At 33.3% G+C, this 20832-nt stretch overlaps 2 protein-coding genes across 2 annotated transcripts; one reads left to right on the top strand and one right to left on the bottom strand.

Moving 5' to 3' along the window:
• Positions 1-5987: 5987 nt before the first annotated feature.
• On the top strand, positions 5988-15466 carry LOC110457392 (complement C1q tumor necrosis factor-related protein 4-like). The gene is made up of 5 exons (XM_021508646.1): positions 5988-6084; positions 7207-7291; positions 11155-11622; positions 14669-14695; positions 14879-15466. Exons 2-5 carry the CDS (start codon positions 7225-7227, stop codon positions 15388-15390), a joined length of 1074 nt encoding a protein of 357 aa, XP_021364321.1. The 5' UTR covers positions 5988-6084; positions 7207-7224; the 3' UTR covers positions 15391-15466.
• Positions 15467-17092: 1626 nt separating this feature from the next.
• Positions 17093-20826, bottom strand: LOC110457399. Its single transcript, XM_021508657.1, has 2 exons — positions 19282-20826; positions 17093-17676 (listed from the first exon to the last, which is right to left on the bottom strand). Exons 1-2 carry the CDS (start codon positions 20692-20694, stop codon positions 17113-17115), a joined length of 1977 nt encoding a protein of 658 aa, XP_021364332.1. The 5' UTR covers positions 20695-20826; the 3' UTR covers positions 17093-17112.
• Positions 20827-20832: the final 6 nt, after the last annotated feature.

Raw genomic sequence — 20832 nt, 5'->3', positions numbered from 1 at the left:
CTATAAATCATTCTGTTTATTTATTTTTTGATTATAATGCATCAGTTAATGATTTCCTTTTTATACTCATATTTTATGTAAATTATTTAAATACATCAACTATTGAAAGTCTCCTTATAATGGTACTTCTACAATGTTGCAAATAAATGAGTGAATTTTAAAATAAGATTGTGAAAATTAAAAAACGATAGTTGTAAATTTCTGTTGAAACTGACAACCTGCAAATGTAAGTTAATAAAGTTTTCAGCAGAAATTCAAAGTGGCAAAATTACCATACTGTCTTATCTCCCTTTAAGTGTAAAATCCCTAAGAAATCATCGTTTTTAGATATCAGTTTATATTATAAAATAGATAAATATACATAAACTCATATAGCATTATTCTTATTTCTGAGACTAAAATTGCAATTAATTTACGCGTAAGTTCACAAACTAATTAAATATTCTAGTCATCTCGTTCAGATATTAGACATATAAGTTATGTACACGTTGTACTATTCAAGTGAGTAAAAATGATTTCATCTGCTAATATTGGCTTCACTTTATAAACATATCTTTTTCTGAAACATATATCTATTACAAACCTTGTTCTGATGTTGATATAAACAAAATGTTTTACAATGCATCTTTCCAATGTCAAATTGAACTAATTTCTGTGCAATCAAAATATGATTATTCACACTCAGTTCATCTTCACAATAGCATATTACATATTTGACAACCAATTAGTATGCTATTGATGTATTCTTTTAACCGCTTTAATCTTTTTGTTTATAGTCTGATGTATTAATTTTTTTGGATGTCTTATTTTACGCCGTTTTTGCGCCTAAACGACTTACATTGCTGAAGGGCTGTAAAACAATACAAAACATAACAGACCTATGTCTGTAATAAATATGTTGTGTAGCATGAGTGCGAGTTAATTGAGATCGATAATCGACATAACACATACCGGGACGAGGTTGAGGTGTTAGCCGCAATACCAATATCAACGATTAACATAAAAGATGCTCTATACTACTGTAGAATCTTTCATTTTCGTGGAGTTAAAATTTTGTGGTTTTCATATACAAGCCTGTTTCAAGGACATTATATTTCACTGATTTTTGATTTTCTTCTATCGATATCAAACCAAATTCATGTTTTTGTGGGGATTTAATTTCCGTGGATTTTTGTTATCCACGAATTAAACAAAATTTAATGTCCAACGAAAATTTATGATTTTACAGTATTTGTAATACGAGCAAATAAGTAATAACGCATAACGAATTCATCTTAAATACGTGTGGTCAAGTGAATTAATACAAAACAATCTGAATAAATCTAGTGAGAAAAATATATGTTGTAGTTGTTCATGTAAACTCCTTATTTATTATATAAACCCATGTTTTAAAACGTGTTAAGTAATATGCTAATTGCAAGGACGTTTACGTATATGTTTATGTATGGAACATATTTCTAGATATATTATAAGTTTTAGTTTAGTCCCCTCCGCCACCTTAAGCCCCACCCCATATACATACTCCTGTCTTAATAGTAAATGTATCCTATCAACAGTAAGTATCAATTTTGGCTACTAAGAACGACAACTCCTGCTGACATAGACTAAGAAGCAAACACTAGCCTGACACTTTCCTTGCACACTATTCTCTATCGATCGCTGTGTCTGGTTCCTTCTCTGTTATATAAAGACATTTGGCTTTTATGCACCGTCTGATAACAAACTGATCCCTTAAATACTTAATCGATTTTCAAATGAAGATAAACCTTTTACAAATTAAATATACCACAACCTTTCAATGAAAGTATGTGTTAGTGTCGTTAACATTCATTGGTTGCCAAGGTTTGACAGTCGTAAGCATTAAGTGTGTTAACGTGTTTTATTTACGACGTAATCAAATGACTATCTAACAGATATCACTTAGTTTCAACAATTGTAAATCAAAACTTAGTAGCAGATGCAGTATGCCAAAAAGAAATTGCACTGTACCGTAAAGATGTTTCGTCTAAGGACCCATTAGTGATACTAGGGGGCAAAAAGTGGAAAACTTAATTGGTCTTAACTACTTTTGAAACAAACAGGCAGGTGCTTAAAAAACACATAATTATGTTGATTTCAAATATCAGAGAGTATTGGTTAGTTTTAGTTTTATACAAGGAAAATAATAGCACATTAGCAACTTAAAAGATACATGAATGCACAAGTATTACTATTGCCGCCTAGGACTCGTTTTTCATGGTTTTGGAGCATTTCCTGCTATCCTTTTTGCTCTTTTCACATAGGGCGTGAAACAGTGAACTGTTTGCCAAAGAACTGAAACATGCGCAAATAATATGCACGTTATATTTTCCCGGTAACTAATCATAAAGTTGCTTCCATGAATTATTGTATCCGGGTTTGCTAAATTCTCCACCTTAAACATTAAGATGGTTTCATTTGCGTACGTTGATAATAAAATATGATTGTCTTAACAGTATAGCATTGTTACATAACATTAAAAAATCGTTAAGACAACATACCAGTGTTATAATGAAAACAAGAGTCATATATGTTTACCAGTGAACGTGCGAACTACGAAATCTCACGTCATGTCAATGAGTGTAACAAGATAAAATTGACATGTTTGTTATTCACCTCTAGTGGTTTACACATATGCATGTCTATCAGCAAACATACATGTACTACACAACCTTTGATAATGAGGTGCAGTTTGTATTTACGTATTCAACAATTAAATAGAAATACAGTGTTCATTACTCAAAAGCACAAACAAAATTACATATGTATATGCATTTTTTTCTTTCTTTTTGTATTCGAAACTACGAAATAAACTTAAAACGCAATAAATCTTAAACTAAGCATCTGCAATATTTAACAAAATATATTTCCTAAACAGCAATAATAATAATAATAATAATAATCCGAGGTTCTTATATACCGCTTAATCACAACATTGTCATTAGGTCGTCTCAAAGCGGTTCACAAATTATTATTCGTGGTTATAAGGCCTTTGCAACAAGTCAATATCTTTCTCAACTCCCTGGGGAGCATACAGACGGTGCTGCCATTTCGGCGCTCACAGCTATAATTCTACAATTCTAGCTCTACCCAACCACGTACTCATTTATAGCTATTTAGACTGGAACAAGCGGAGTAAAGTATCTTGCTCAAAGATACAACACAGTGCCTTGACGTGAGTCGAAGTCGCAGCCCTTCGGTCATGAGACCGGCGTCCTACCACTATACCACCGTGCCTCCAACAAAAAGTCATAAGCCAAATCAAAATTCTATTTACATTTCACCAATCGGTTCATAGAAGTATTCTGTATGTGTTTTGCATGTAAATACGCGAGTTTTGTATTCATACGATTTGAAATATCATAGGACATCTTTTATGCGTTTATAAATTTAAAAGTCGTGTTTCATGTAAGAAATATAACCTATGGGATGTTTAAAAGATTTTGAAATATATTCTCGAACCACCTTCATGTTTTTCAATGTTCAATTTTTGATATTTTTGTAATTCTATTCGACGTGACGTCATAATGTCATGACGTCCAATGTATTGTCTAAATTCAATTTTTCAAATTTCATTTCATTATACAGGATAAAGAAAATCCACTGCATATCAAGGTAGTCATGTGATAAACTAACAAACTAGTTTGAAGATGTTGCCATTTGTAATACTAAAAGGACAACTTTCAAACAAATAAACATGAGAGAGCATTGACCAACTTGCGTCTATCTTTTTATCTTCGATGTTGTAACAAAGTTTTTTATTTGGCTTTAATATATACCCTATACTCATAATCACAATACCATAAATACATACAACTGATATACTTAAGATGTGTATCTTTCAGACCGGATGGTACAAACATCACATTTATGATCACCAGATATAATGTATGAGTTGTCACGTCGCTTCTTTGTGACAATAATCTGGCCTTTTCTTCACTTTCCTTGATATGTCAACTGATTATATATTTTTTTCTGTTAAATCAGGGTTTGTGTAACATGGTCAGTTATGTCAGATTTTTTCAGCTGAATCAAATGTGATGGCGTTTGTTTTGTATTTGCACACTAGCTGCCTTGTATTAAAGGGGATAATGTCAGGTCTTATCTTCAGAACGCAAAAACAAATTGTCAAACTAATTATTCAACTCGAGTGTTTATAAAGTCTAATCTTATTAAATGTTAACGTACAAAACACAACTTGTAATGTGTTGTCACAGTGTGTGATTGACACGTATGCTATTTATGACTGTTGGGCTATACGTACACATGCCAATCAGCAATAAAACTACACAGCTCTTGGCATTTACTTGTTCTTTGTATTACCCGAACTAAGATTTATTTATTTAGAAACATAGTCGACTACCTGTAAAATTATCCCAACTCGTGAATTTATAAGTAGCTTTCTGTTGATGTTAAATACACAAACACCTTCATTTATAACATATCAGTGCATGCGGCCAATGTTAAATTTTATCAGTCACCACATTAAGATGATAATAAAATTATGCAATCTTTTGAAGAGGTAGGACATTCAGTGTGAACACTCCTATCCCAATCTAAATAAACCACAGCAATGGGATGACCGTAACGAGTAAGGATTTGACCATATCTGAATAGCATATAAGAAATATAAGTGTACGGAACAATTTCGTCTTCTGGATCAACCATACTTATTATAAGAAAAAAAGCACAATTAGAATAAAATGATATAAATACATTTATAAGATAGTAAAAAGTAAGTAATGTTAGAAAAATAAAAAAAATATATATAAATAAATAAATTTCATATAAAAAATAAAACGGAACGAAACCATTGAGAAGTAATAAATGGACACCTCATTTGCTTTGCAATGCATCAATAAATATGTAAAATCTATTGAAAAATGAGAAATCATCAAACTATAAATTGAATATTATGTTTTGTTCTGTTTTAATTTGTATACAATATTATGAGTATTTCGTCGAACCAATTAGTGCTATGGCAAAGTAATGCCATTTCATTATTTCATGTTCAATTTACTCACTGATTCAAAAGATAATTAACAAACAATATTTGTCATATTATATCGATGACAAATTTTACATAATAACAAAGGTTCGAAACCAGACATATACTTACTTTTACATAAACATACTTTATCTTGATAGAAAACGAAATTCGTTATATAATGATTATATGAATATCAATTAGGTATTGTTAAGAATAGGTTTGATATTGATATTGAAATATCGATCCTTTTCAATCAGTAACTATGGTATGATACCGAATAACAATGTACATGTTGGAGAAGGCGTTGGTAAATTGTAATAATCCCTTGGCTTATTCCCTCCTCAGTATTGTGACAATAAACATCTGTCATAACATAACCGTAAGACTGTCAGGTAAACAGGTGGAGTTAGGTGGACTATGGTTTCCAAAATTTGATTTTGCAATTTCGACAGCATTCTTATAAAATCACTGGACCTATCACGTATTAGTTATCAAATTAATTTAAAGACTTAATACTTTTGTCAGTTGGGCACGAGACAACTCTTGAAAAAGGTCTTTCCAGTCTGATATCTTACACCTTACCTAAAACGTTTGCTACGGGTGACCGTCGTCTAGTTACCGGTGTCAACAGGCTTTATGTCTATAGCCCGGGGAGTTTCTAACATTTCAACTTTATACAATATGAAAATATAATTTTAACACATTTTAATTACCAAATTATTAAGGAATTTTACACATATCTAGTATTTAACTTATCCCCAGGATAAATTTACAGTTATGGTGAAATTAGAAGCAAACATTATCAGTTTGATTAATATCGGCACGCATCCAAATAGGTACAAATCAAGCTGAGGAGACTTTGCATATTCTGCATAATGTGTCAAAATTACCCCTACATTCTTCGGTCACGTCTCAACCTGCCGTAGTCAAAGAATATGTGGAATTTGAAATTGTCCCACCCACTCTTAACAAAAAATTATCGATGCGTTTGTATTTAAATGTCCGTCTTGTCCCAGAGTCGTCATCCCGAGCTTTCCAGCAGCTCCAAGTAACAACACTGTGCAGATCGCAGCAAGGTAGGTAGTTTGTAATTTTTCATATTTTACCAGTTGCAAAGTGTTGCAAAATAATATTATCATCATAAATATCTGTCTCTGATTAAATTTTTCCAGCATTTCGTGTGTAAGAATTGTAATATCTCTTACATCAGATCAGTTACACGTCAGACGTCTTTATAGCCGACTTTTCAGCTACTCATCTATTAACACAATTTTATATGGATACATCAAATTCATACATTTAATTTCGTTGCACTACATTGTTTGTTTGTTATCCTTAAAAGGAAGAAAATGCTTTCCAGCAAGTTTAGCATTATGTAATGATCGACGGTCAACGTTTTCCATAAAGTACAGAAACATTCGGATATTTTTTTAACATTCTTATGGTTGAATGTTTAACTGATCTTCTTTCACAATAAGAACTTTATTATATTGATTTTTTCATTTGTTCATTTGATGGCTATATAACTTGTTTTACGTATGATATGCAATCAACAGATGATATGGCCATAACAATCATATGACTTAAAAAAATTGAATTGATTAGCTATTGCGTACCTTATTAAACAATGCGAAGTTGATTATGAGAATATACACCCTGATAATTCTTCTCGTTAATAAAACCAAAAGGACAAAACGTTTAAATGCATTTCGTTTCTGAGTACTTGTGTTTTCAATGAACCCCTTTACTCTAAATACTTTACTAAATAGATGGTTTATTTCTTACTAAATAGATGAATTATATCTGAAATATATGATCTTGTTGATGGATATAAGTTTGTAAGAACCAATATAACACTCTGAAATAAATAAGAGGTTCAATCACATTCATATTTTCATAATTTTGTAATATGTTATTATGCAAATTAGGAACACTTTGTGGTTTTCATATGACATAACCGGTACGAGGCTACTCATGTTCGTTACCGTGTCATCATGTAGTATAACGTTTCATTGTGCTATCACATTAATACACAGAAATAATAATGGTATCAATAAAGAGATATTGTTTAAATTTATTCTTGCATTATTTTAGTTTGCTTTGGTGTACGTATTTCTTTCATTGACTACATAGTTTTGTTCTGTATGAGTAACATAATAAATGATTGAAAAAGAACTAATTTATTTTAAATCTTACAGAACACAAGTCAGAACAATATGAGTCCCATCATCGCTTTCCTGAGTGTGGTACTAGCTGCCTGTTTTGTGAATGGCGCACCTACAGGTAAATAAATGTTTTGTTACTTACTTTGCACTTGTACCATGAATATAAATTGTTCCTGTAAATCGGGGGAATCACAAATGCATTTTGAATATGGAAATGCCACACATCTATTTTTTCTGCCGGTAAATCATTGTAAAATAATTAATCAACATAAATACAAAGATATCTTCACGAAAAATTATATCAATTAATAGGAGGCATGACAGTCGAGTGGTAGGATGCGGGCTCGTGACCGAAGGGTTGTGGGTTCGAGCCACGGCACGGCTCTGTGTTGTATCTTTGAGTAAGATACTTTACTCTGCTTGTTCCAGTCTACTCAGCTGTAAATGAGTACGTGGTTGAGCAGTGCTAGAATTGTTGAATGCTAGCTGTGGGAGCTGAAATGGCAACACCGGCTGTATGCTCCCCAGGAGTTGAGAAATATATTGGCTGGTTGCAAAGGCCCTATAACCACGGATAATATTTTTTGTGTAACCGCTTTGAGACGACCTATGAACTAGGTTGTGATAAAACGATTTATAAGAACTTCTAATTATTATTATTATGATATTATATTTATTATTGTAATATCTTGTTAGCTTGCAATGCTTGATAATTAAATGAAGCACCGCTTTCCTTGTAATGTACATAATTAAAAATTGTGACACCACGGTATGTAAGTTAAAATCACTCGTTATAAATCATATATACCTGATATTTCGATAATTATCATAAATCGAAATGAACGAGAATTACATAATGTTTGGTTAATCAAATGTTTGGGGTTATTGCATATGCTACTTTTTTTACAGTTTTACCCGATCGTGTTTGATTAAATCACCATCAATCTTGCGTGCTTGATTTCTTTCAATGCATTTTAACATCAAAGAAACCCTTTCTACAATAGCATGGAGATAACTTTAAATATGGGACTCTGTACTTTTTATGAAATGAGCAGTAGCAAATACACAGGAATTATACTTGATGATTTTGACCTACATTAGCATACACAAGTCTTATCCTGACAAACGAAATAATTTTTATTTGCATTACGGTGGCTATGCAAACCACAATGCTTACCAAATGAGAACATTGTATATGTCTTTATTAGAAGCACAAATGCTAGTGTTTAGGAAACAGAAATGGTGAACATGTTATTTTGTTTTGGTATTGAGAGATAAGAAGATGGTATGAAGCATTACTGATTTGTTATGTGCACTTTACCGCTCCTGTTTCCGTGCTGGTCTTTATGTTTATAACGTTATCTTATGAAAAGGATTTAATCCCGAATGATTGTTGATAAACATATCTCAAGTTCAGGAGATCTTATTTAACAATATTCTCGCCAAAGTAAATTTCTTTTCAAGTTCTAAATAGGGAAGTAGAAAGAACATTTAATCCCACGGAAAGTTTTCTTCAGATTCAATGTCTAATTGACTTTCATTAGATATCGACGGATTATGTATTGTGAATATATAATGTGTCGGGCACTGATAAGCGATATCGATTTAATATTTTAAAGTACATAGATTTTAGTGTAACTGTGGTTGCTAGCAACAGACTAAATCATTATAAACAGCCTTTAGTAATCGTCAACAAGACTCACAAAAGCTACACTCACATATTACTATAGATCATGGTAGGACCCATGTGTTCCTTAGATCAAATTAAGGCCTTTATTAAACGACAGTGACAAATGTGGCCGATATCAGACGGTTGTGTAACATTGTAACGTCCAACAATACATTCTAAACATAGGTAAGAGTACATAAGGTATTGAAAGGTGTTTAAAGTACACGCGATCTGGAAAATCAAGTACGGGGTTTAAGATAAATGATGACAACGATATTTTCAACGTGAACCCGTACGTCTACCCTCTTTTAAATGACATTTATAATCATTTAAATGTTTGTATCTGCAGGAGATCTAATAAGAATGTAACATGTAGGATATAGACACATATGTGGTATATATACCTGATAAGAAAATGCATTGGAATTTTGAAATCCTAATTTATCAAAAATATTATCCAGAGTTTTCATATTATTTTACGTATTTCATACAGGATATGATTTATGAGTATCAAATAATATTCACGAACATACATGCATGTTAACTCTATATCAAATAAATAAGAATTGAAGTTTTTATTTAAGTATGGCAAGTGTAGAATTTTCAATTAACATACAGAACGGTCAAAATACGTACAGTTAGTGGACAATGTCTTTGCCTCGACATCACGAACTTAAGTTTGTATTGCGTCGTACTAATTGTCATTAGTGAACCTACACTAAAGAAAGGTGATATGATAATATTTGTATATACTATTTGCATAACAGTTTAGTAACGTAATAAATACTGAATATCCTAACTTAAAAATGATTGATGGAACTCCCATTTTAATTGAATCAAAACTTAATATTTGCTTATGTCAGCTTAATAACGCTTGTTATTTGACAGCAGTCCTTTTTTAAGTGCTCTTTTTTCTGTTCCTCGGCTGCAGTCATTTTGTTTGTTTTGTTTTGAAGCTTACAACGCTTTTTACTTTGATTTTTCGCCTTTGAACTATTTCGGTAGCTTTTTTATCATACAAACTTCGCTTGTGGTTTTGGCTGTCTGTGCTTATGAGCGAAAATGCGTACTCATCACCAAAGCTTTGACGTAACAGGGTATGTATTTACTTGAATATACAAATGCATCTTAGAATTCTGTGTTCTCTTAGCATTTAATCAAGTGTTTATGCAATATTTATTAACTTTATATGCTACTACATTAACAAGTCAAGAAATATTTTATATAATGAGATAAAGATTTCAAAAGAAACTTACGTATTTGCATCTTTCATTAAAACTGCAGAATTGTTCATGAATTTCTACGATTTTGTTAAACACGTTTTCACCTTGTCAGTAAGTGAGTGAAATGCAATGATTTTAGGTAACAGTTAACATAATTATGTCTCCAGCGAAATTATATATAACAGCGTGAAATATCACTTATTATATTTGTTCAGAAATTTCTTTAGTTATAGTTTCTCCTATTCCTAATAAAAAAAACTGTGTTGAATTATTTGATGTCGTATGATTTAGCTGTACAACTGCCGACAATAAATACATTTGTATAATTGTTCACATTCCTTAATTTATCTGGTTTCGCTTCCTTCTCAGCGAGTCCTCCCCCCCCCTCGTTTTCATATCAAAGCTTTTAATGCAGTAACAACTTTGTTAAGATCATGCATATGTCTTTAAAGACCACGTATATATTTAGTAAGTGTCAAACAAAATAACTTATAATATAAACCTAGTATCAACCGTCTATATAGACCGTCTGCCTATTACTATCATCAAAATATAAAGTTACCAAAACATTAAACAATCATTACTTTGTATTACCATATCTATAAAGACCACATGTCTAACTCCATCCATAATGTACACTGAATGATATAATTGCAATATATGCCATGTATGCAGCCTCTCTATAAAGACCACGGAATTTCCATAACAAGGAAAGGTTGTGTGGTGTTTCAAATATAACGTTTTGTCTATAAATAAAACAGTCCCTCTGGACTGATTTTCTCTCCATTTGGTTGTTTTTCACTAGGTTCAATTTCTCTTTATGGTATATATAGGCTTACAGGAAATAAAAAGGATTTTAAACATCACTCTAATTGTTCGATTGGTGAGAAATACCCAAACAATATATTATTCTCGCAATAATTTGGAAGAACTGACGTGAAAATGAATATTTTCGAATAATAATTTTTTTATAAAATGGGGTCAGGGTGAAGCCGTATTGTAATCATCTCCAATTATCCTTTATTTAAAAAACCGTTGTCAGAGTAAAATGGTTAGAGTATTGTATTTTCAAAAATTATGTATTTGCAGGTAATACCATTGTTGCTTTCTCCGCGGGCCTGACCCACACTATGCCCCTGACTTCCGGTGAGACAATTCGCTATAATAAGGTGTTTACAAACATCGGAGGAGGCTACGACGTGACCACTGGAAACTTCAAAGCACCAAAAGGTGGTGTGTATGCCTTTACAATCCATGGGTATGACGCTAACACAGACAAAGCCATGTGGATCGAACTGAAGAAGAATACTGAACTTTTGGTGTCAATCTCTGGTTACAACAGTCACTCGTCTGCCGGAAACTCTGTCATTGTTTATCTCAGCGCCGGAGAAACCGTGTATGTTCAGGCGAGACCTAATCAGTCGTTTTCATTATTCGGAAAGATCGACCAGGTATATGCGACCTTCTCTGGGTACATGATTGGAGAGATGGACCGTTCTCAGAGTGATTCGGGCAACATCTTCCAGCAGTTCCCTAACTTCCCGGCGGCTGGACGATAAGAACATCGTATAACCAATAAGATGTTGGGCTTTGGACAATCCAGTATTTCTAATTCAAAACTGTTGATGGCAATAATAGTAAAAGACTGATTAACGTTTAACACATGTAAGGATGGATAACACCTTGTGATATATCAAAAGAGATAATAAAAAATGCTTAAAAGTTTCGAGTGTTTGATTATTTTTCTATATATATGCATTTATTACGAAACTATATGCAATACAATGTTTGATAGAGTTCACAAATAAAATGTTTAGGAACAAGTTTTGTCATCTTAAAAATATCTTTTTCAAGCATCGTTATTTGATGAACTGTAATAGAAAGGCATAGAAAGATAACATTGGCATTGTTTCTGAAGTCAGGGCCTACACATATCCATATAAATGAGCTATATAATTAGTCAGACAAGAAATTAGTTGCTATTTGAAGAGAAAGTGAAAATATTAAAGTAAGGTGATTTTTTTGTTTATTTATTTACTTTCAATTTAAGAAAAAAAATTATGGTAAAATTATTAGTTTTTCTTTTTCACTTGACAATATTATAAAATAGTTTGTTATATTATAATTCAAGTTTGGTCAAAAATATTTCACATGAAATAGCTAACGTTGTGAATCAGAATATCTGCATTCTGCGATAAGAGAGACAGAAAGATAACACGAAGTACTGAGTGTTAAGGCGTTGCATGTATACATAGGTATTTCATTACATCTGAAGCTTGGTGGTGTAATCAGACAAGATAAAGCCTGGTCTAGTTATACACTGGTTGTAGCAACAGTTTGAGCTATGAAAAACGAAACATTCCTTAATTGAACGATTTTAGGGTCCATGTACCACTGCCAAAAACTACGCATTGGACATTGTTGTTGTGTCGGCATAAGTATATGTGCTGTATAAATATTTTCCTGAAAAAGAAAACCATACATTGTCGGGCTTTTACAAAAAAAAAAAGATAAACATAAGTTAATCAAATATGTTGTTAAGAGACTACAAATTTAACGTTTCTCAATCGAGATTCGAAACCAGGACCTCTGAGTGTTATACTCTTGCTCTAATCGACAGTGTACCTGGTAAACGAAAGTGTCCTGTTCTAACTCTACTACAGTTATATTCTAATCGAAAATGAGGTGAGACTACTGTTCATACGGAAATCCTGAGTTCAGTGGGACAGGGATCCTTTAGATAAGATTCGATGCATTTGTATGTGAAAGAGAAACATGACAGACAGTTATAATGTAACGGCAGTAAAAGAATTTTCTTATAATCATTGATATTTATTGTAAACTGTGTAGATTATCATAAAGGAACTAATGGAATGTGTCACTTATTTATTTAAACCAAGGAACTATTCGTGTTCTTCTGTAATGTTGATACAAAAATGTTAGTCATTACAAAATTAATATATAAAACATTTTAAAGAAGCATAAAAAACCATTCATTAAAAAAAATCAATCATCTGTTTTATTCAATGTTGCTCAAAAATAAATTCCCATTAGATTAGAATAAAAGTAATAAAGTTCCATTTTAATGTTCGTGAACAAAACCAATAGTGACAGGAGCAGGGGTATGTATATTGCGGTCAAACTGTCAATGAGAGGAGAGCACTATCGTGTAAGTCGTCTCAATTTTATTATTTGTTAGATGGAAAACACAAAAAGAGAAACTGGAGACTTTCTAGAACGTCAATATGGATCCATATGTCAAAGTTCATGATTTATATTTGAGATTGGATGTATCAAATTGGACAGCAAGCATAGCTATATCGGCCCTTTCTTATTTGACTGCCATACTTGTTGTTATTTGGCGGCCATACTTATTGTTATTTGGCGACCATACTTATTGTTATTTGGCGGCCGTACTTATTGTTATTTGGACGGCCATACGTATTGTTATTTGGCGGCCATACTTATTGTTATTTCGCTACAGACTAACAAACTGACACACATCTGCCACCATACAAAACCTATGCTAGCCCTCCCATTACAACATCTCACAGAAGATACACGACATTTTCCACAATGTAGTACATTTACATTATCATTATATTTTTAATTCAAGTTTAGCTATTTATGTATAACACTTGCTTTACAAAACATCATAGAAACAGCATATTTGCCAATGACCTAAGTAAAAACGAGATATTTAGTTAAATAAATCTGATAGTCTGACATAAAATTGAGGCATCTGACGACAACAGCAATCAGCTCAATTAGTCCTTTCTGAAAAGAAAACTAAAACTTGCTGTAATTTTATTTAAATATTATTCAGCGTCGCTAGATTACAATTCGTACCCTGGGCTTCAGGTTTTTACACTGTCGGATAAATAGTCTCTGTTGTCATGAATATAAATTGATTTGGCAGCACAAAAACCGAATCACTCAATTTGGATAAAAAGTATGTAATTTTTTTTTCACTTGTGAAAGAAGGTAAAACGAGACACAAATAAATGCGCATATGTAACGTAAATTGAGTCGAATGGAACGTCAAATAAAAGGGGAACGTCTTTCTGTCTGTTTTTTTTCAGACTGAGCTAATTCTTGAGGATACAATAGACTACATTTCATACATGTCCTGAAAACGAGGGATATACATGCTACAAAGTGACTTGTTTTACACTAATAGCACATTATGTCCGTAAAATACTCGCGATACGGGAACTTATACTCTGATGTGTGACTTCAGTTTGCCTCAATCTTGTTCTCTGTTCCACCAATTTCTATCGTTCATTAGGGAGGGGCCTGGGGAGGAACAATTGCTTATGTGACTTCTTGTATCCCGATGCTCTATCTTCGTTGGTTTCTTGTTACCCCAGTCTTTTTCCCCATTCTTATTTATAAATTCCCTTTTTCTTAAAATGCGTTTCCCTTAAGCAAATTGGCGATAAGGAAGTTGTTGTTACCGATATATCAGCTCAAGTGTATTCATACACTTACGTTAAGTGTGTCTGGAGAGACCACACATTTAGTCATTTCCTGAGTGTTTAATCATATATTTGAATTTTGGTTGTATCCCTCTTAATAGATACTTCCTTTTATCGTTTTTAAGTAGTTATTTTACATCACCAGTCACAAGGTAATGTCAGATTTCACTAAATTATATTCAAGTTTAAATTGTACATGTTAAATTTAGTATTCTAATTTACAAATAATGATTCACTTATGAGCATAAACAAGTTTCATCTTACGATGGAAATGCCACTAAAACGTGAAAGCTATTATTTATATAATAACTAATTCTACTTTTTGTCTTTCTTAGGTCCCTCAACAACTGCATCTCAGACATATAACGATCACCATGGCGACAAACACGTGGTTGCATTCGCTGCAGCGCTTACACGCACAGTGACAGGGAACTCCGGTGATACTGTTAGATATGACAAGATTTTTACCAACCTTGGAGGTGGATACGACAGAAACACTGGAGTGTTTACTGCTCCCAAATCAGGAATCTACAAATTTGATTTTCATGCCTACGATTCTAATACTGATCACGCGATGTGGCTGGAACTGATTAAAAATACAGAGCTCCTTGTTTCTCTGGCCGGTTACAGCAGCCATACCTCTGCAGGTAACTCTGTCATTGTCTTCGTCGGAAAAGGGGAGAGAGTTTTCGTCCAGGTCAGACAGGACCAGAGCTTCCCCCTCTTTGGCCAGAAAAATCAGGTTTATGGTACTTGCGTCGGACATCTGATTGGTGAAATGGACATGGCTCAAAGTGATTCTTCACCATTAAATGGCAACAACCATTTCTTTTTCGGTCAACGTTAATTTAAAATTCTGTAATTTATGTTTATACATTTTTGTCGTATTTTCGGTGGCAGATTTCAAATAAAAAAGAAATAAAACAATATTTACAAGACTGTATTTTATTTTGCATTGTAAAAAACCCGTATCTGTTGTAAAGATACAATGTTCTGCATAAAAAAAAATCAATTTTTAGCATGCAACTGAAAATAGATGAATGTCAAATAAAGAAGTTTTTTCTATAGAACTCTTTTAGTCATTTCTTTCCTAAATTATTACATTTCTTTTCTCTTTCTGTTTTTTAACATTTCATTGGTGTAATTAGTTAATGCTTAAGAAAATAAAGTATTCCTCTATAAAATATATGGATTTATTTTAATCAATGCTAACAGTTTTAAGATATTTAATCACCTTACAACAAAGCCATAATCAATTGACACCACACGATACGGCTAGTCACTACATGCCACATCGAGTTAAAAGACAGTAAACTACATAAATGATAGAAGAAATTCTGGTTGTATTGGATTTCGACTGCATTTCTTCAATACGGTTAGGTTATGCACCAACTGAGTTGACTAGTGATCTACCCATTAACGGGTACTTGCGTGCAAACAAACAGAACTGTCAGATCTTGGAAAGGAAACCTGCAAACCGAGCGATGCTGTTTTTACTCCATAAATGATGTAGAGTAATACATTGATAAATAAAATTATAAAGATCGCACTTTGTTAAATTATGGCCCACAAAGTGACATATAATATTTGAAATTATCTGCGGGTACTCTACATGTGGTTTCCTGTACGATAAAGAACATAATTCGTCAAATAGTACCTTTGGGGTCGGATACCAAGATGTAATCGATTTAAAAACATGCCTACTACAATTATTCATTCTAAACCAACATCGAAGACGTAGGCCAAGCTAATCAGCCAGAAGTACCACTATAATATAAATGTTAGAATAAGGGAGATAACCATTACGTTAGGAAAGTGTAAAGAGTAAAAATGTAGCTTTGAATTAACAAATGCATGACTTCAATGCTATTTTTGTTTTCTCAATAACTGACTGCGTATTTCTAAAGGCACAATGTAACCCTATTGTCTTCAGTCAACATATAAAGCCCAAAAACCTTTCCAGATAAAGCAGCCGACGTTATGCAGCTTTGGTAATCTCATTCAAAAAGTCGTATTTTCGCGGCTTTATAAACATTTCAGGAGGTCAACTAGTTTGATTTGAAAATAGACTCCTTAACTACCGGATAATTAATTAATTCGGTAGTTACCTGTCACATAACGGTTTGCCCTGCATGTGCACTACGTAATAAAAGACGATAAATTTCCCGTTGTCCGTCAAAAATTACGAAAACACACAGTGTTGAAGATTTATCAACGCGTTAGCAAATTTAGTAATGTGATTACATGTTAATAGAACTAGAGGCAGGGCTCTTCGCTACATTGCACAAAATATAGTTCGCATCTTTCTCTACATAGCACATGCATACTCATCTGTGTCCCTTTCATGACTAAATTATTCTATATCGCACTTAAAATGCTGTTATACGTGTATTAAAAACGCGCTTGACCTTCATAACTAACCCGCACTTGTGTAGTTAAATCGGGTTACTTCACCCAAAATGTACACAATAACACATCATATTGACCCCAATCACCTATGTCGCTTCTAACAATTAATTTCATACAGAAATAAACACTGTTTATATCCGAAACTGCAAAAATGGAGTTATCAATCCGGAGAAACGTATTTGATAATAGTTCCGGATGTGACTGCAAGCTGACCATTCTGTACCACGGCAGTTGCTCTAACTTTACAATAAATATCCGGATCTAGTCGTCGCGATGTTGTCGTCTCGACCACGGTGCCCCGGTATTCGCCTAGTCGAGTGATAGACAATTGACCGCGTCCACCATGAACAACGTAGAACGACTCTCCACTTGTAAGGCTATGCACCTGACAAAAAGGTCTATCTCCCACAGTCGAAAACACGTTCAACATGTGTCCCTCTTGACTTACAACAAAAATACATTTCAAACCGAAATCTGAAACTAATATATATCCATTGACATTGATAGCGAGCCTCAGAGGATATCCTAGAAAGTGTTCTTTGTTCAGAACTTGTCCTTTTTCGTTTGCTTTTTTTCCTGGAAATTTCATCAGACAATTCTTTGATGGACCTTTCATGACGTTTCCGACCATTTGTGACGTCATACAGGCGACCACAGATCCATCTATTGGGGATATTGCAAGACCCCTTGGATGCAGTTTATTGAAATGGCCCATTATAATCAACTGTAATAAAAACAGATTTTTAGTTTCGATTTAAATTTAACATCATGAATGCCAAATCGAATATGGATAATGTACGCAAATATGCATTTTATTTAAATAAAAGAAAAAAGAAGACAAGATAATGAAATTTGAAAGAAAATCAAATAGGAAATGAACGTTGTGATGGAAAAAAGTAAACGTCTTTTGTGAAACCTTACGAAACATTAATTGTTGAAGAGAAACTAGATGATTGGCATATGTTTCTGGCTCTTATAGAAACGTGTACACCAATGAAGTAATGACACATCTCGAAAGGAGGAAGTATTGGATTAATTGAGGCTTTTTTAAGTCTCGGTTTCGATTGAGTTATCTGTTAGATAAAGGCAAATCCTGAATGTATAAAGCGTGCAATAATTCACTTCATTAGCAACATAGTAATGTTTGTATTTTTAATTTATCTAAACAAAGGATAAATGTACCTTTATATTTGTCTGGTACAGAATGAATATATCAATCTATATATCTAAAGTTAAACCCCCTGAGAAACAAACAGAATTGTATAATAACAGATGAGAATCAGTTTCGCCCACTTTGGAAGAACACAATCTTAAATTGTGAAAATTGTAGTTTGGTGACATGTATTACATAGAATTGAATTCGACCTTATCAGCAAACCTCTTGAATTGGTAAAGCCATTTTAATATTATATAAAAGAATGAATTTTGCTCTTTCCAGCTTACAAGATCAAGAAAAAAGAATAAGATAACAATGATACATACTTTTTTTAAATTGTGTGACATGGTGTATTTATTTTTTTACTCGAATTAACTTAAACATAATGATAGTTCAAAAGTACAATCCGAATCATAACAATTACATTATCTTTAACATGAAATCGGTACTGAAGTACTGGGTTCCGGATTTTTCTTTAATACCGGTGTCAATCGAAGTCACTATGAAATCCCTCCCTCATAAAACAAAACCCTGAAAACCTTTAGCTACATCATCCTTTTTCTGTTATCCTGCTATCCAATGCGCCACTAAGGCACCCGTTTAATATCAAATACAAACATTTACAACGGTATTTACATAATAAATATATTATTGGAAGAAAAAACTTTTAAAAATTTAACAGGTATAAACGAATTTATCTGTACTGTTTTGTTTGTATAGATTATTTTAATATTATTCTATTTTGAATCATTTGGTTAACACATATCCCTACAAAGTGACCTATAGCTTCAAACGTTAAGTAACGCAACGCTGCCATTGCCGCAGGTACTGTTAGGTAGAAATAAAATAAATTTACTTAATGGACAGCAAAACTAAAAACATACTGTTCTTTATCAATAACGTACAAGGATGAAGTAATGACAATATTAATATTTCACCAAAAATGGTTTTTAATTAGTATTTTAGGATATTTGTGAGATAATATATCTAATATACCTTTTCATTGTAATTTTGAATATTAAATATCTTTAATATTACATTCATAGTCATTTGGATGTTTAGTAAATCTATAAGTGGCATAAAGCGCCATAGCAATGAAACTGTAAACATCTAATGGTAATCACAAGCAAATTCAAATCTATCTAAGTAGAATAAACTGATATAATCACATACCTCGAGGTTTTTTGAGAGCATCAGAATCTGCTTCTTCGTTGGACAAGAGATGTAAAGCACACCAGCCGGGGATACAGCTAGACAGTCAACTATGCATCCAGCGTCAAACTTACGAACGGGAATGTATTCGTGGACATACACTGATACCCAGGAACAGTGGAGGAACGACACCCATATGTGTCCATCTGATGATAACGCCAAACTGTCTATTCGTTCACATGAACCCCCACATGCACAAACGAGCTTCGTTTGCCAATTGACATGTTCTATGGATGTTTGTTTGGAGTTTTTTACAATACATTTAGCTAACCGAGACCAAAGGCTTCTTTTTGCTTTACATTCAATGTTATCTTTGCTGGAAGATGTTTTCACTTGCTTTCTTTCACTGTGCTCGTACTTCCCACAGGTTCGCGTCTTGCTGTCGTCAACATCGACTTCCTTATATATAGCGCTGTCACTAAGCGAGCGTTGGGACAATAAACTTCGACGGCAGGTGTCGGATACTCCTGTATTTTCGACGGTGTCATATTTTAAATCAGCTTTTTGATGGCGTCGCTGGTTTTCGTCGACTTTATTCTGATGTGATTTGTACTCGCAGGAAAACTTCGTATTTCTTGCAGGTCCCATCCGAATGTAGTCGTCTTTCTCGTTGTCTGAAAGCTCCTTTCTTTGGTGTTTTTCTCTTGATTGTGTGTTGTTTCCGGAATTAAAAGCAGTTCTTTCATACTGTTGTGATGATTTGGGTACGAAATAGCCACTCTCGTCCTCATCATGTTTTCGTAATTGATGTTCACGCATTCTTGAATAATCGAAAACACCACCGATGGAATATTGACATGCATTTGTCTCTTTCGTCTGTTCGTTTTCAGAAGTAGCTGGAACAAATGGATTCAAGACCAATTCATCTCTCACGTGTCGCCCAGAATTTCCTTTGTATGAAATGACGTCATCATATTCCCATGGACCAAATTGTTTAGCTTCCTCTGCTTTAGAGTCAGTCGATTGCTTGATTACGCCTTCTTCGCAATTCAGTAGACAGCATTCGAACGCTTTTGGGTTGAGTGTTTCAATTTTGTTGTCGTCAGGAAATTGTAATTCAAACGCAAAATTCTCCTTTTGAAAAGGATTACTCGATGACCATTTCCTCGGTTCAGACACTCTTGATTGTGTGTTGTTTCCGGAATTAAAAGCAGCTCTTTCATACTGTTGTGATGATTTGGGTACCAAATAGCCACTCTCGTCCTCAGAAGCAGCTGGATTAAATGGATTCCAGATCAATCCATCTCTCACTGAAGTAAATGGATTCATGGCAGCATCGTCACTCACATGTTGCAAGGTTCCTTCCTTAGGTGAAAAGGTGAAAAATGGTGATTTTAACAAATCATCTTTGAAAAACACATCAAGATTTGTCATGAATGATTCACGGCTCGATGTATCTTGGATTTGTTTCTTTTCTGACTTGGCCACATTTATCGACTGAAAAAGTTCCGGATTTCTACTATCCAATTTGCTCGAATTGTCGGAACATTTGGAACTGAATGGTGTCGCTTC

Source organism: Mizuhopecten yessoensis, unplaced genomic scaffold (assembly GCF_002113885.1).
Source record: "Mizuhopecten yessoensis strain PY_sf001 unplaced genomic scaffold, ASM211388v2 scaffold9117, whole genome shotgun sequence".
Classification (NCBI taxonomy): domain Eukaryota; kingdom Metazoa; phylum Mollusca; class Bivalvia; order Pectinida; family Pectinidae; genus Mizuhopecten; species Mizuhopecten yessoensis.
The sequence above is the reverse complement of the archived record's forward strand: the minus strand, read 5'-3'. Positions and strand labels throughout refer to the sequence as shown.